Consider the following 14,519-nt stretch of genomic DNA (forward strand, 5'->3'; position numbering starts at 1 on the left):
TGGTGGCTGCATTTATTTATATGCATTAGGGGCAGTAGGGGCAGTAGGGGCATATGCAAGCGTTCTACTCATAAAATTTTGCATTCTTCTCATTAAGACATGAGACACTGAAACATACAGCAGAATTACATCAAAATTTCCCATCAAGCAAAAAAGTTCGAGATTAGCCGAGTGGAGAGTTTCTAATACGGGAGGGCCTGAGTTCTAATCCTAGTTGAGTCAATGTTTACGTTTTACTTTTTAAGCCCTTTTTTATTTGGATTTTATTTTTGAAATATTTGAAAATATCTTATGTACAAACTTTCATAAGGATGGGCCGACTATATCCTATAGCTATCATAGAACGATCCGAATTGGCATAACTTTGGTGTTTTTTAAGTTAGAAAGATGGGACTTGGCACAGATTCCATTTTGGGCAAAATAATCTTATTGGCCAAATTTCATAGGGATCGGCCAACTATATCCAATAGCCGCCATATAACTGAACGATCGGAAATGGCACAACTGCAAGGATATATCAACTTCGGCTTCGCCCGAAGTTAGCTTTCTTTTCTTGTTTTTCTTTGGGACCTCAAGATTGGACCTCAAGTTATTCAAGAAATTAGATTTTTACAGCTTTTTCAAAAAGTTGTAGAACAATAATTGCTCATATCATATGAGTCATATGACATTAACAAAAATCTCCAATTTTATTCAGTATTGCAAAGAAAAAAATATAGACAAACAAACCCACTGGCTTAATTTTAAAAAAACTGTAAAAATCGAATTTCTTGAATAACTTCTGAAAGAAATGTCGGACCGGGTCGGTTGAAGTACCAATCTTCTGAGTCTTCTCATTAAGACATGAGACACTGAAACACAAAGTAGAATTACATCAAAAGTTGCCATTAAGCAACAAAGTTCGAGGATAGCTGAGTGGAGAGCGTCGTGGTTCCTAACACGGAGGGCCTGGGTTCGAGTCCGACTTGAGTCAATGTTTACGTTTTACTTTTTTAAGCCCTTTTTTATTTGGATTTTATTTTTAAATAAATTATCTAAAATCTGAAAAGATATACTCCATATTTTTTAGGGTATAGACCAAATATATGCAGACTCCAAAAAGCAAAGTTGCCAATCAAATACACACACATGTATAAGTAAATGCAAGCTTCACAGGAGGCTGCACAAAATGGGTAGCTGCACTTACAGGACTATATCTTGAGTTAACGGATTTTGCCAGATATGAGCGATATGTCAAAAGTTGCGTCATCTCAAAAGCTATCTACACGTGCAAAAAAAAAAAAGGGTCAGTCGACTAAATTTTGAAAAATAATTTTTTTTCTTAAAAAAAAAGTTTATTTTCAGTGTATTTTTTTTTGTGTACTATATAGACGTTTGGTCCCAAAGAAAGTGAAATAGATATTTAAAAACCCCTTTCAACGGTGTAAAGCTCTTTTTAATATCTTTCTTAATTATAAAGTTATGCATTTTTTCATTAACAAAGTTTTTTTAATTTTTTGACGTAAGCTTAAGGTATTTCAAAAAGTTGTAGAACAATAGTTGCTCATATGATAGTAACAAACATTTTCCAATTTTTTTCAGGATTTTTAAGATAAAAATAGTGCAAACAGACAAACCGACAAACAGACAACTGGCTTCATTTTGAAGAAGAAGAAAAAATCGAATTTTTCGAATAACTTCTGAAAGAAATGTCGGATCGGGTCGATTGAGGTACCAATCGACGCGTATTTAGCTCTAGAATGCGAATATATAAAAATATTCTATCTGCGGGCTAAAATGTGTCCACCAGCCTCATTTTAGTGATAAAAATTTTTTTTACTTTCACCCTAATTTCTCCCAAACCAAAATTAAAATTAAGCCAGTGGGTTTGTTTGTCTATATTTTTTTCTTTGCAATACTGAATAAAATTGGAGATTTTTGTTAATGTCATATGACTCATATGATATGAGCAATTATTGTTCTACAACTTTTTGAAAAAGCTGTAAAAATCTAATTTCTTGAATAACTTCTGAAAGAAATGTCGGACCGGGTCGGTTGAAGTACCAATCTTCTGAGTCTTCTCATTAAGACATGAGACACTGAAACACAAAGTAGAATTACATCAAAAGTTGCCATTAAGCAACAAAGTTCGAGGATAGCTGAGTGGAGAGCGTCGTGGTTCCTAACACGGAGGGCCTGGGTTCGAGTCCGACTTGAGTCAATGTTTACGTTCTACTTTTTTAAGCCCTTTTTTATTTGGATTTTATTTTTAAATAAATTATCTAAAATCTGAAAAGATATACTCCATATTTTTTAGGGTATAGACCAAATATATGCAGACTCCAAAAAGCAAAGTTGCCAATCAAATACACACACATGTATAAGTAAATGCAAGCTTCACAGGAGGCTGCACAAAATGGGTAGCTGCACTTACAGGACTATATCTTGAGTTAACGGATTTTGCCAGATATGAGCGGTATGTCAAAAGTTGCGTCATCTCAAAAGCTATCTACACGTGCAAAAAAAAAAAAGGGTCAGTCGACTAAATTTTGAAAAATAATTTTTTTTCTTAAAAAAAAAGTTTATTTTCAGTGTATTTTTTTTTGTGTACTATATAGACGTTTGGTCCCAAAGAAAGTGAAATAGATATTTAAAAACCCCTTTCAACGGTGTAAAGCTCTTTTTAATATCTTTCTTAATTATAAAGTTATGCATTTTTTCATTAACAAAGTTTTTTTAATTTTTTGACGTAAGCTTAAGGTATTTCAAAAAGTTGTAGAACAATAGTTGCTCATATGATAGTAACAAACATTTTCCAATTTTTTTCAGGATTTTTAAGATAAAAATAGTGCAAACAGACAAACCGACAAACAGACAACTGGCTTCATTTTGAAGAAGAAGAAAAAATCGAATTTTTCGAATAACTTCTGAAAGAAATGTCGGATCGGGTCGATTGAGGTACCAATCGACGCGTATTTAGCTCTAGAATGCGAATATATAAAAATATTCTATCTGCAGGCTAAAATGTGTCCACCAGCCTCATTTTAGTGATAAAAATTTTTTTTACTTTCACCCTAATTTCTCCCAAACCAAATAACTTTTGGAATATGTTTTGACAAAAATTATCTAATTGAAACAATACCTTTCGATTGGTATATCATTCATTTAGATCGGTTGCCTACAGAAAATTTTTAATTCTTCGGCTATATATAGAGTTTCCTCGCGCACGCCTAGGCCTGCAGGTCGTCACCTCGTGGACTTCCGTCCACAGTGATTCCAGGTTGTATTTTTTGTCATTATTTTCAAAAATAGTTCAATGTCCTGGTGATATCCACGGGTAACCATGGGTAAATTGCATTGAAATCGATTTTTAATATTTATTTATGATTTAGAATGCAATTGAATGTCCATTTTCCTGCCGTATTTTGGGGCAACTGCTTTATTAAAAGCCTCTCCTGATTGATGGGATCGACATAGGCAAGGACTTGACTGGCATTTCTCCAGCTACAGCTTCAAAATGAACATAAACAGGCGTTTAATTTATAATTTATGTGGTTCGTTTTGATTAATTGATTTCAATCGGTTGGGTTAATGGTCGTGGCTGCTGCCACGACCGCCACGATGGCCCCTTGTGCGGTTTTGCGGCCTGACATATGTGGTCCGTACCTATTTAAGATCTCGAATCAGAAATCCTTGCGGCTCCTTCGGGGCGCAGCAGGCAAATATTTGCACTGCTCCTATGGCCAGGGTGTTAAGAGGAGCCCTTCAAATAAGTGTTACTCCAATGAGTTCTGTTTTAAAACTGTTTTTATTTCACACACTTCTCTTACAAGAAAGATACATGAAAATCTTAAATCTATTTAAAACTACTTATCAACGGACTGCTCGCTGACATGCTATGTGACCCTTTCTTAAGTGCCTCAAGTGCACCACATAAATATTTGGTTAGACTGCAGGAGATCGTCTTTCAAACCATGCTGTTAATCACTTATTCACATGGGTCCGATCTCCTACATTCTATGTTTGGAATTTTTATCGTGTTCAATGCTTGAACATTCTGCGAAGGGCCACAAAAAAGGTGTACAATTTAGATATTTTAGATTCATTACATTGTCCTTTAATAACACTTGATATCGGACTGTACATGTATACTTTTGTTTTTATAAATTCCTTTTCTTCAATATTAGAAAATTATTAATATTATAATTGTTTGATAACAATATGTTGTTAATTATATCATTCTATTATATATTTTAAAATAGTTTAACATTGTTTAAGTTATTTTTTTAGCTCCCATGTTCAACTTAATGTTTGAACATCCTGCAAGGGGCCACAAAAGTGCTTGACTTGTGTTTACATTTTTAAATGAATTATTATTTTTGTTCGATTTTTTAGTGGACTGTATATTAAATATATTTTTTAATTTTTTGATTTTAGTGGACATCTTGAAAACTTTTTTCATTCGATATTTTAGTGGACTGTAATATACTTATTTGTTTCTTATTATTTTTAGATATATGTAGCTTTTCTTTTTTATTTGATTGATTACTTAATTATATGTATAAAACCATTACATTATACAATAATCATATAAAATAAACATTTTTTTTTTTTTCAAACATTGGGCGTTGGGGTTGGCAATGCTATAGCCATCAATTGTCTTCTCGACTTAAGTTTTCTTACATAGGATATAATCAGTACCGTTATGATTATCATTATTAAAATTAACGAGCTATGACCTGACACATGATGAAAGTTGATATTTTTTAATTCTAAATTTTGTGCTTTCAAATCCTCTATTTGTTTGGCCAGGTGAGCTATTTCCGCTGTATGATTTATAACAGGAGGCTTTAGAGGGTCCCAAGCAATTCTCGGAATCTCGTTTATTTCTCCTATATAAGGAATTTATTTCTCCTATATTCTTGACTTTGGGCGGGTTGGATCTACTTTGACGTGCTTCTGCGTCATCTAGATCATTTACACTAGCTAGGGGGCATATCTTATTTAATGGTCTGGTTACCAATTTCTCTTGCTCCTTAAGCCTACCTCGGACTTTTTCGTCCTTTCCTTTATGGACTTCTTCAACCTTTGGTAGAGGCCACCACGCTGGATGGCAACTATCATCTTTTTTAGTATATTTTTTGAAATTAGTTTCATCTATTTTTGTTTCTAAGTCATTGCTGACTTTTTTTTCTACCTCCCAATATCGGTCCATTTGTTTGAGCACGATACTGGTTGCTACGATTGAATTACTACCCCTGGATTTCGTGCGTCCTGACACTGTCCATCCAAAGATAGTTTTTTGCCCAAGAAGCATACCCTTTTTGGTTATCTCTGGCAGTAAAATTTGGGGATATAAATCCGCACCAATAACCAGGTCAATTCGACCAGGTTTATCGAAATTGGGATCCGCTAAATACAATCCTTTCCAATCCGACTTATTTATAAAAATTTTATTTGTGGGAAGGCTTTTCATTAATTTTGGCAAAACAATTGCGTTTGTGCTTACTTCTTTTGAATATTTGGAATTATTCTTGATTGTCAATTTTAATTTGTGATTTGAAACACAAGCGCCGGTTGCTGAAACTCCATTTAATTGAGTGTGCGCTTTTATTTTTGGCAACTTAAGTTTTTGTGCCGCTTCTTCTGAAATTAGAGTGCTTTGTGACCCATTGTCAATCAATGCTCTAAATTTCCCGAATTCACCATCTTGACCTTTAATCTGAACATACGCCGTGGCCAACAACGCTGGTTCAGAGGTCATGCATGTATTTACATTCTCTTTTTTAAAATGCAACATGCTATGGTGTACTTTTTGGCAATACGAGCATACTTGCTCGCTTGTACATTTTGTGTTTGAATTGTGCCTTAAGCATCTATAACACACATTCAATCTTTTCACTATATTTGATTTTTCCTGTGGACTTAGTGCTTTAAATTTATAGCAATTAATTATTTGATGCCCGGGCATTTTGCACATCGGACAAGTTTGGCTATTTATGTTATTTTTTTGTACTATTTTTCTAGTTGGTAATTCATTTCCAACTGATGTCAACGAACTAAGCCGTTGATCTAAAAATTCTATGACATCATTCAAATTTTGAATGTCATTTGACTTTTTAACTTGGCCCTCATATTGTTGCAGAGCCTCAATAGAAAATTTCTTTAAAATAATATGCGCAAAAATGCAATCTGATTCTTCAGTCAGATTTGCTTTAAGACGCATCATATAAATTGATTCATTTATAGAATCAATTGTATTTTTTAAATGCCTATATGAGTCCAAATTTATTTTTGGAAGCTCAATCAGGCGATTTAATTGGTCTGAAAATATCTTTCTATTATTTTCATACCTTTTTATGAGCAACTCCCAGGCTGCATCATAATTATTGCCTGAGCCAAGCAATAAATGGGAGACCACATTTCGTGCTTCCCCTCTTAGAGCACTTTTAAGGTAGCTTAGCTTCAATGATGGACTTAAATCCATTCTTGAATGCACAAGTTCCTTAAATAACTCATAAAAATGGTCCCAATCTTTGGAGTTTCCAAAGAAACTGGGAACCTCAATTTTTGGTAGGGTAGGTAGTTCGTCCATTTTAGGATTACTACCTTCTACCTTTTCTATTCGACCCACTTCGATTTTATTGTTCATGAGCTCAATGTGTATTTCCACATCTTCTCTGAGCTCTATTATTTTGGGCATATATTTATTATTTAGCCCTTCAATATTTATAAGATCGGACACTGTTTCTATTCTGCTAAGAAACATTTTTAATTTTTTAACTCTTATAGGAAAGGTCTCAGCTTTCCTTTCCTGGATTTCTATATATGTTTGCTCGAGGTAATCCTCGAGATTCTTTATGGCACCCTCAAGCCTAGAAAATAGCTCATCCTGGCCAATAATATTTTTAATTTTTTCCTTTGCGGACTTGAATTTTGATAGCATGCTATCGAAATGTTTTTTAGTGAAATATTCGTGCTCTACAGCACCAAGTTGAACCAAATGATTATGGTTCGTGCAGGCTCTAAGCTCGATGTTCTTAAGTGCTTCCCTATCTTCTTCTAAATACGAATTTTTTGCGAGAAGCGCATCTACTTGCCGGGTGAGACGCACCTGGTCTTCTATTATCGCGATTTTTTCTTTTGTCGACATATTTTAAAGTTTTTGTTTTTATTTTTAATTAAAATTATATTTAAGTTATAAAACTAAAAGACCAAACTTGCCGATCAATATATTTTTTCCTGTTAATTTGGTAATTTTGTTGTCGCTGCGCTGTTGATGCTGCTGTTAACCTTGGTGTCGCTGCGGATGTTGCTTCTGCGTGGATGACTTGTTTCGGCCGATATTGCTCCTGATTTTGCTCGGATGTTGCTTCTGCTTGGGGTGCTTATTTTCTGTTGATGTTGGTGTCGCTGATGTTTTATATTTTTTTTTTATGTTTTATTTTTTATTTTTTTTTTCGATTTAAAAATTTTTAGCGCCACTGTTGTTGTTGCTTATGCTGATGTTTTATTTTTTTTTTTTAGGTTTGTTTGTCCACAATTTACTTTTTTAAACTTTTACACGTTTACTTTTCTTTTAAACTTTTCCGATGTAGGGCCTCGGATACGCCAACACAAAATTTTTATATTTTATATATTTTTATATATATTTTTATTATTCTGGTGTCGTTCCAGAAAACACACGATAGAAGGAAATATTTATTTATTTTTGTATTTCCTTTCTATTCGATTATGCTCATTGGCATTTATATTATTTTATTCTCTGTGTTCCTTACCTCTTGGGGGGAAACAACAGAGGACTACGATATTTAAACTGAGCTCTTTTTGACTCAGATCGCAGCCTTATTTTTTAGCTACCTTGGGCTGAGAATTTTTATTTTTTTCTACAGCCACTTATAGGTGCCAGTTTTTTAAACCTGAGTCTCTTACCACAGGGGGGAAAACGTCAGGGTGTCTCGATGGACCAAATGTTAAGAGGAGCCCTTCAAATAAGTGTTACTCCAATGAGTTCTGTTTTAAAACTGTTTTTATTTCACACACTTCTCTTACAAGAAAGATACATGAAAATCTTAAATCTATTTAAAACTACTTATCAACGGACTGCTCGCTGACATGCTATGTGACCCTTTCTTAAGTGCCTCAAGTGCACCACATAAATATTTGGTTAGACTGCAGGAGATCGTCTTTCAAACCATGCTGTTAATCACTTATTCACATGGGTCCGATCTCCTACATTCTATGTTTGGAATTTTTATCGTGTTCAATGCTTGAACACAGGGTTTGGATTGCACTGTTTGTGTTTGTGTGCGGTGCGTTGTGGTGCTTATGGCATACTATATCTTGAAATCTAAACAGGTACTCTAGTATGTTCAAAATTTACAAGTCATCGACGGTGTTGGTTGCGGTCAAAATTTGCATAATTTGCTTTCCATGTAGGCCTTCTCAGTTATGAGATTCCCGCCCATATCCTTTTACCTTTCGAGTGTGCCGAAAGGGACGTGCACCTATCGAGGGGGATACTACCTCGATTTCCGGACTGTTTGCGTTGCTTAAGCGAAAACCGTGTTAAGTGCTTTCGCATACAAAATTTACATGGCCCGACCATTTTTGAACGCTGTATCGGCCGCCATGTATAGCTGCTTCAGTTAGTTTATGTTGCTGGTGTTCTGCCGGTAGTTGTTGCCTTTGTGGATGTTGCTGCTTGCTGTTGTCACTGTTGTACTCAATGCAGATTGTCAGTTGTTTTTGTGCTGGTCTGCGGTTGTGTCGCTCTGCTTGACTTCCGCTTCCGCCCTGTTTGCTTACGCGGCCTGTCAATATTTACCGTTAGCAAGGCTACAAGGCAGCCAGGAGTACAAAGCCACGCCCTGGACGCCTGGACCCCCACCATTACCTTCAACAGCCTTGCCGTGTGAATCAGTTTTCTGCATTTAGCCAGGCCGAAAGGACAAAAGGATAGAAAAAATGCTATCTGGTTTCATACATTTTATTAAATTTAATTTATTAACTTTAGCCTAATACTCAGTTAAATATTTTACATGCAGTTGCTTAGCCTTTTAGTTAATTAAGTTAATGCATTCTTTCATTTTTAATTCTTAAGACTAGAGAGTTTATTTTCTGGATTTATTCAGCCAACCTCCATCGTTTTTCTTTCGTTTATAATTTACGTATAAAATGCAAACTGGAATTTGCTAATTTAAGTCGTTTATTAATCATTCATTATTTAGTTAACTTACTTGTAGTTTTCTTTAAATTCTTTATTTTTTTTTGGATTTTTTTTTCAATAATTACAATTTGAACTATGCTATGTTTGAGCTTACAGCTAGATGAATTTGATTTAGATGTTTTAAATGCCTTAGTTATGCCAAGTTACAAGCTAAATGGTAATCAGAATTAGGTTACTCGAACTAAGGTCAACAACAATTATGAATTCGTTTACTTAGCTAAAAGTACTCTTCCATCCTTCCTACTCTTCCATTCCATTTTGGCGCTTAAAGCTGTTGTTTAAAAATATATTAACAATTCAGTGTTTCTCCAATTTAGTTTTATTTTGTAATTACAGCTATAAATGTTAATTGTATTCCATAATTTACAAGTGTCCTTACAAGTCCTAATGGAATTACCATGCTGAGCTTTACACGCGCGGTATTTTTTTATTGTTATCTCTTTACAGGATTATCCCCATCATTTGGAATGCTCGTATTATGTTCTTTTTGCTTTATTTACTTTTTTTTTAACTTTTTTTAAAAGAATGTCAACTTAGGTGACTCCTCCTTCTCTTCAGCTCTGCTCCTTTAAAATCAACATCGTCCTGCGCCCTCATCACATACAACTTATAGTCAATTTGTTTACCAATTACTCCCCGATTTATACCGATGGCCTCTGCCAGTAGTTCTCTCTTGGTTTTTTGGGTTTTTGATTTGCATTTCCTGTTTTAGCTCCTGCTTCAGATTAGTTGTTCGTCCTGGGCGACAGCTTAGCGTCAGAAGCGTGTCCCAGTTCCCATGTTGCGGTCCTGGGCGATCAGGACATCCTCCCCGTTGAGTTGGTGGTGCAGCTCCTCCGGCACGGTCTTTAGTAGCTGTGGCTTGCCCTGAAGTCGATTAAAAAATACGAAATATTTGTGAGTACAATTACAAGGACAAAAGCACGCCACTAAATACGAGACTGCTTTAAAATTAATGAGCCGCACATTATTCGAGGGCTCGCATTCCTTGCCAGCCCGGCCACAGGACTCGGGCAAGGAGGAAAAACGTTGCGTATGCGTAATTTTTGGCATCAGAAGTAAGAAACTGAGGCGAAAAACCCGAAAACAGTAAGAAACCAACAAGTCTCCCAGCCATTTGCTGTGCTTTGGCCAACTCCCTTGGGCCAACAGTGTCAGCTTTTGGCCGCCTTTGGGAATCCAATGGAAAACAAGGACAACAACACAGCGCCAAACAAAGGCAGCGCCGCCCAAAGGACACAAGCAAACACAATAAGAAAAAAATGGCAAAAAAAAGGCGGAGAAGTGGAATAAAACATTCTGAATTCAGTTGCTATTTCTACTGCCGTTGATGATGATGTTGTTCTCCTGGTTTTTGTCCTTTTATTCCTTCTGGTGTTCTTCTTCTTATTTGGGTCATAATAATTGCAATCATTAGAGTCAAAAGTTGCCACACCGCAGTGTCCTTTTGGCATGGGATTGTTGTAAAAACGTTACATTTTTTTCCCACTCATTTTGTAGCACGAATATAAGCAGGGACAATGCATTGGGCCAGGTCCTGGGCGAGAACGAGGACGGAGACCAGGACCATCAGAACGCACTGCGCGGCGTCAAGAGTATTCGTAATGGCGTATTTATAAGGCAACTGACAGAGACAATGAATGGTTGACCCAAACCAGAAAAAGAGACCAGTACAGTATATATGTATATGAATTTTTTGTTTTTTATTATCCTGCGGCTATGGTTGGTCCTGCATTGCGAGGTCATTTACCGCTTGAAGCTCTCCTCCGCTACCCCTCCGTCCCTTTGAGTTTTAAAGCTGTCGGTCGAGGGATCAGAGGTTATGGATTGCCAGAAAATTGCATTGTCACCAGGATGAGTTCGACTTTGAGCCATCTGTTGATCGATGACGCATTGCCGTTCGCGATGGCCTAATCGATTTCGATTTTCGGAAACCTTCAAACAAAAACTGAACAGTTTTGCTTTACTTAAGGTCTTCATTGCTCGCTTTATTTATTTTTTTTTTGAAATTTAAATATCCGAAGACTCTCTTAATTTAATAGATTTGGATACCCTTTCGTGGACTGCAATCACTGAAGCAATATTATCAGGCCAACCGCAAAAACCCATTTTCCGCCCCAGCGGCTGCCATTTATAAGGGAAAAACGAAAACAAAATTGGGCACAAAAGATGCCCACCTCCACCGCCACGAGAAGCTCCTCCAGCTCCGCCATCCCCTAAAGGGGAAAGATAAATGTTTCCTGCTACCGCCACCCATTCTGCCATCCTTCCCTTTCACTGGCCTCAGCACTGTTGCCAAAAATCCTTGCCTCAAAATCCACTTTGCATATTGATGCTTTCAACGTTTTGGACATTAGGCGATGGCGAAGGAGGAGAAAGTGGCCTTGACGACCGGGACGCTATCAACAAGGAGCAGCAGCAGGGCTGCTGCTATCCATGCCGTCCAGGAATTGGGGAGTACATCAAACTGACACTTACCACATCGCTGCCATAAAGGCTCATGCCCATGCCGACAATGCTTCCGTTTCCGCCGCCATTGGCCGCTGTCAGCTGCTGCTGTTGCTGGTGCTGCGGGGGCAAGGACATGTTCCCGCTTCCCACTGCCGCTGCCGAAGATGTTGCCACCAGACCCATGCACGTTACCGGTTGCAGGAGGCCATCGCCGGTGGTCACCACACTGTGGGCAAAAATGGGCGGCGGCGGCGTCGATGAGAAGGTGGCCAATTGTGATGGATGTGACATGGTGACTCCGGTGACTCCGGTGATGGTGCTGTTCGTGCCAAACATCGGGCTCGTGGAGTACATGGGCAGGGGATGGTGTGCCAGATCGATCTGCGGCGGTCATAGATGGAGGAGAGTAGGTAATGAAGTTTTAGTCATGTGATGATTTATATGCTGCGGGTTAGTCAAGAGTCGGGACAATGAGGGGTGGTGCCAGATGCCAGGTGACACTCTCACCAGGGGCCAGGTTCAAAAAAATAAATATTGATCATTGAAAGTGATAATGAAGAAGCTAATTAAAGAAGATTTCACTTGTAAGCCTTTCCTTTTTATAATAACATGCGCAAGTTAGTCTCTGGATGTTCCATGTGTAATTTCGTATTATTGTAAGTGGCCAAGGGAATCTAGGAGCCCTATTTGTTTACTATATACTATATATAAGTGTGGTTGCCGTGCATATTGCAGGCATGGCAGATCCTGCGGTTTCCCCCGCCAGGCGTTGTTCCTGATAGTTAACAACTCGGGCCGCGTTTATTTGGCCAACATGGTTGCCAGGCTAAAGGCTGGTGTGCGGTGGTGAGCTACTACAATAATTGGTTCATTGGTGGGCCATGTTTCTGTTCGCCCAGTGGGTGTGGGAGTGGGTGTAGGTGTGTGTATGGCATGTTTATATGCTTACTTCCGTAATTAACGTGGGTGTGTGTGTGTGGTTGGGTGTTGTCTTAACGCTCTCAACAAGGTTTTAATTACGAGATTAATTTTTAGCGCCATGTAAATTTTAAATGATCGCTTGTGGCTTTTAATCAAATTAGGTTCTTGGCAACACACCTCCTACTATTCTCACTAAAGCAATTCACATATTTCGAAATAAATTCCACAAACAACCAGAGAACAATGACTATTGGGAAACAAATTCAAATAATCGGTAGAAAAATAAAATAAAATCCAAACCAAAATCGAAAAACTAAAAGCAATGGCCAACTGGGAGCCAACTGCATGTTGTGTAAAACTTTTCGATAAATGACAATAAAGCCGAACTATGTCATTAGGTGAATGGTTGCCAGGACTGTGCTCATGTTGTGGTCATAATTGTTGTTTTTGCACTGTTTTCCCACTGACCGTATTCTGTTTGCTCCGATCTGGGCCCTGTTTAAGTGCATTTGGTACTTGGTACTTGACCCTACACCCCAAGTCGTTTTAATTATCAGGTGAAATCAAAACAAGTTGGCCAAACAATGAACATGAAACTAGTCCTTCAGTCTCCAGACACCAGGCTCGAGAGGGAATGTTTTTCATAATCGGAACATGCATAACGAGTCTGTCACAAACAGGAAAGTTTGGAGAAGCTTCGTTCGATATCTATTACTAGTTCGCCATACTTGGGGAGATTCTCGGAAAAAGACCCTAATTTTACAAGTACATATTTCAAAAGCACTTGGCCGGAATAGTACTTTCGAATCTTGAAAACCTATTTGTGCAAACTGAATTTTCAGCATCCTGTTTGTTTACATCTCCACATGCTCGGACACAGTGCTTATGTGTAATATTCAGAGCTAGTTGGCAATGAATGTTAAATATTTGTTCAGCAAGCACTCTAGTTCTCCGGCTTCTGGCTCTCCATTTTTTACTTTTATTAATACTTCTTTAAGCTGTAAACTATTCATAGTTACTTTTATGTGAAATAAATAATTTTATTGAACAACAAATAAATATTAAATGTAAATCATAACACAACAAAATCATAACAAATGATATTAGCCTAAACCCTGGTGGCATAGCTTGGAACGTAAAAACTGGAGACGCCACCCACATTGTCGACAACGGCTCCGGCCACATAGCTGTTACCGGATACAGTGGCCGCCTGCAAGTCGGCCAGAATCTCGTCGTCCATCATCACATTTACCTGGGAGTAGATATTCGGTTCGGCCCGTTTCAGTTCCGCCTGTCTGCCCGGCCGGCCAAGGGTCGCACTGCAATAGGGGGCCATCCTTTGAACGCCCACCGCGGTGCCCACCAGCGGAGCGGCCAATTCGCTGTAGCTGAGCTCAGTCTGTAAAAAGGGAAACATCTTGTAAATTGCTCTCACTCCAAGAAATCAAGGTACGTTTATCCGAAATTCAATAACTAAGCTAATATTATAGCACCTATCCCCGGCATATGTGGGTGTAAAGCTAGCGATTGCCTTGAGCTGGTTTAAATTATATTTACTGCACCTCTTGAGGGGTTCATGCCAGCTTTATGTCTGCTATTGCCGTGTTTGTTTAGGCCAGACTACGCCCACAGGCGGCGCCTGTTTGTAATGTGTCTGGTGCCCCGCCCTGCCATGCCATGCCCTTAACAACCCAACACCCTGCCGGCTCTTGCCACATCCGTGCAACGCCCAGCCTTGTGGCAAGGCACACACTTGGCCGTTTATTGCATTTCCAGCTTCCAGCAATCGAAGGGACAAGAACCGGAAGTGGAGCTGCAGGATGCGCGCATCCTTAGCGGTTGCTTCAGCTTTCAGGCATTGGTAGTGGGGAGTCTGAGAGTCTGGGAGTCTCGAGCCGCGATGCTTTCGCCTGCAACTTATTTTTATTAAATTCGCAAA

At 38.1% G+C, this 14,519-nt stretch overlaps 1 protein-coding gene across 5 annotated transcripts in view; it reads right to left on the reverse strand.

The window, feature by feature from the left end:
- Positions 1 to 8,952: 8,952 nt before the first annotated feature.
- LOC6495118 (neural cell adhesion molecule 2) overlaps positions 8,953 to 14,519 on the reverse strand; it is a 55,583-nt gene continuing 50,016 nt past the window's right edge. For 4 of the 5 annotated variants that reach the window (XM_014907673.3, XM_014907675.3, XM_001958981.4 and 1 more), the window contains 3 exons: positions 13,833 to 13,979; positions 11,687 to 12,040; positions 8,953 to 10,075 (listed from right to left, as the gene is read on the reverse strand). In XM_014907673.3, coding sequence (XP_014763159.1) covers positions 9,965 to 10,075; positions 11,687 to 12,040; positions 13,833 to 13,979 — 612 coding nt within the window. In that variant the 3' untranslated portion in view covers positions 8,953 to 9,964. Of the gene's footprint in view, positions 10,076 to 11,686; positions 12,041 to 13,694; positions 13,980 to 14,519 lie in introns of all 5 variants that reach the window. The other variant, XM_032450619.2, reaches the window with a different exon arrangement.

Source organism: Drosophila ananassae, chromosome 3L, assembly GCF_017639315.1.
Source record: "Drosophila ananassae strain 14024-0371.13 chromosome 3L, ASM1763931v2, whole genome shotgun sequence".
NCBI classification, from domain to species: domain Eukaryota; kingdom Metazoa; phylum Arthropoda; class Insecta; order Diptera; family Drosophilidae; genus Drosophila; species Drosophila ananassae.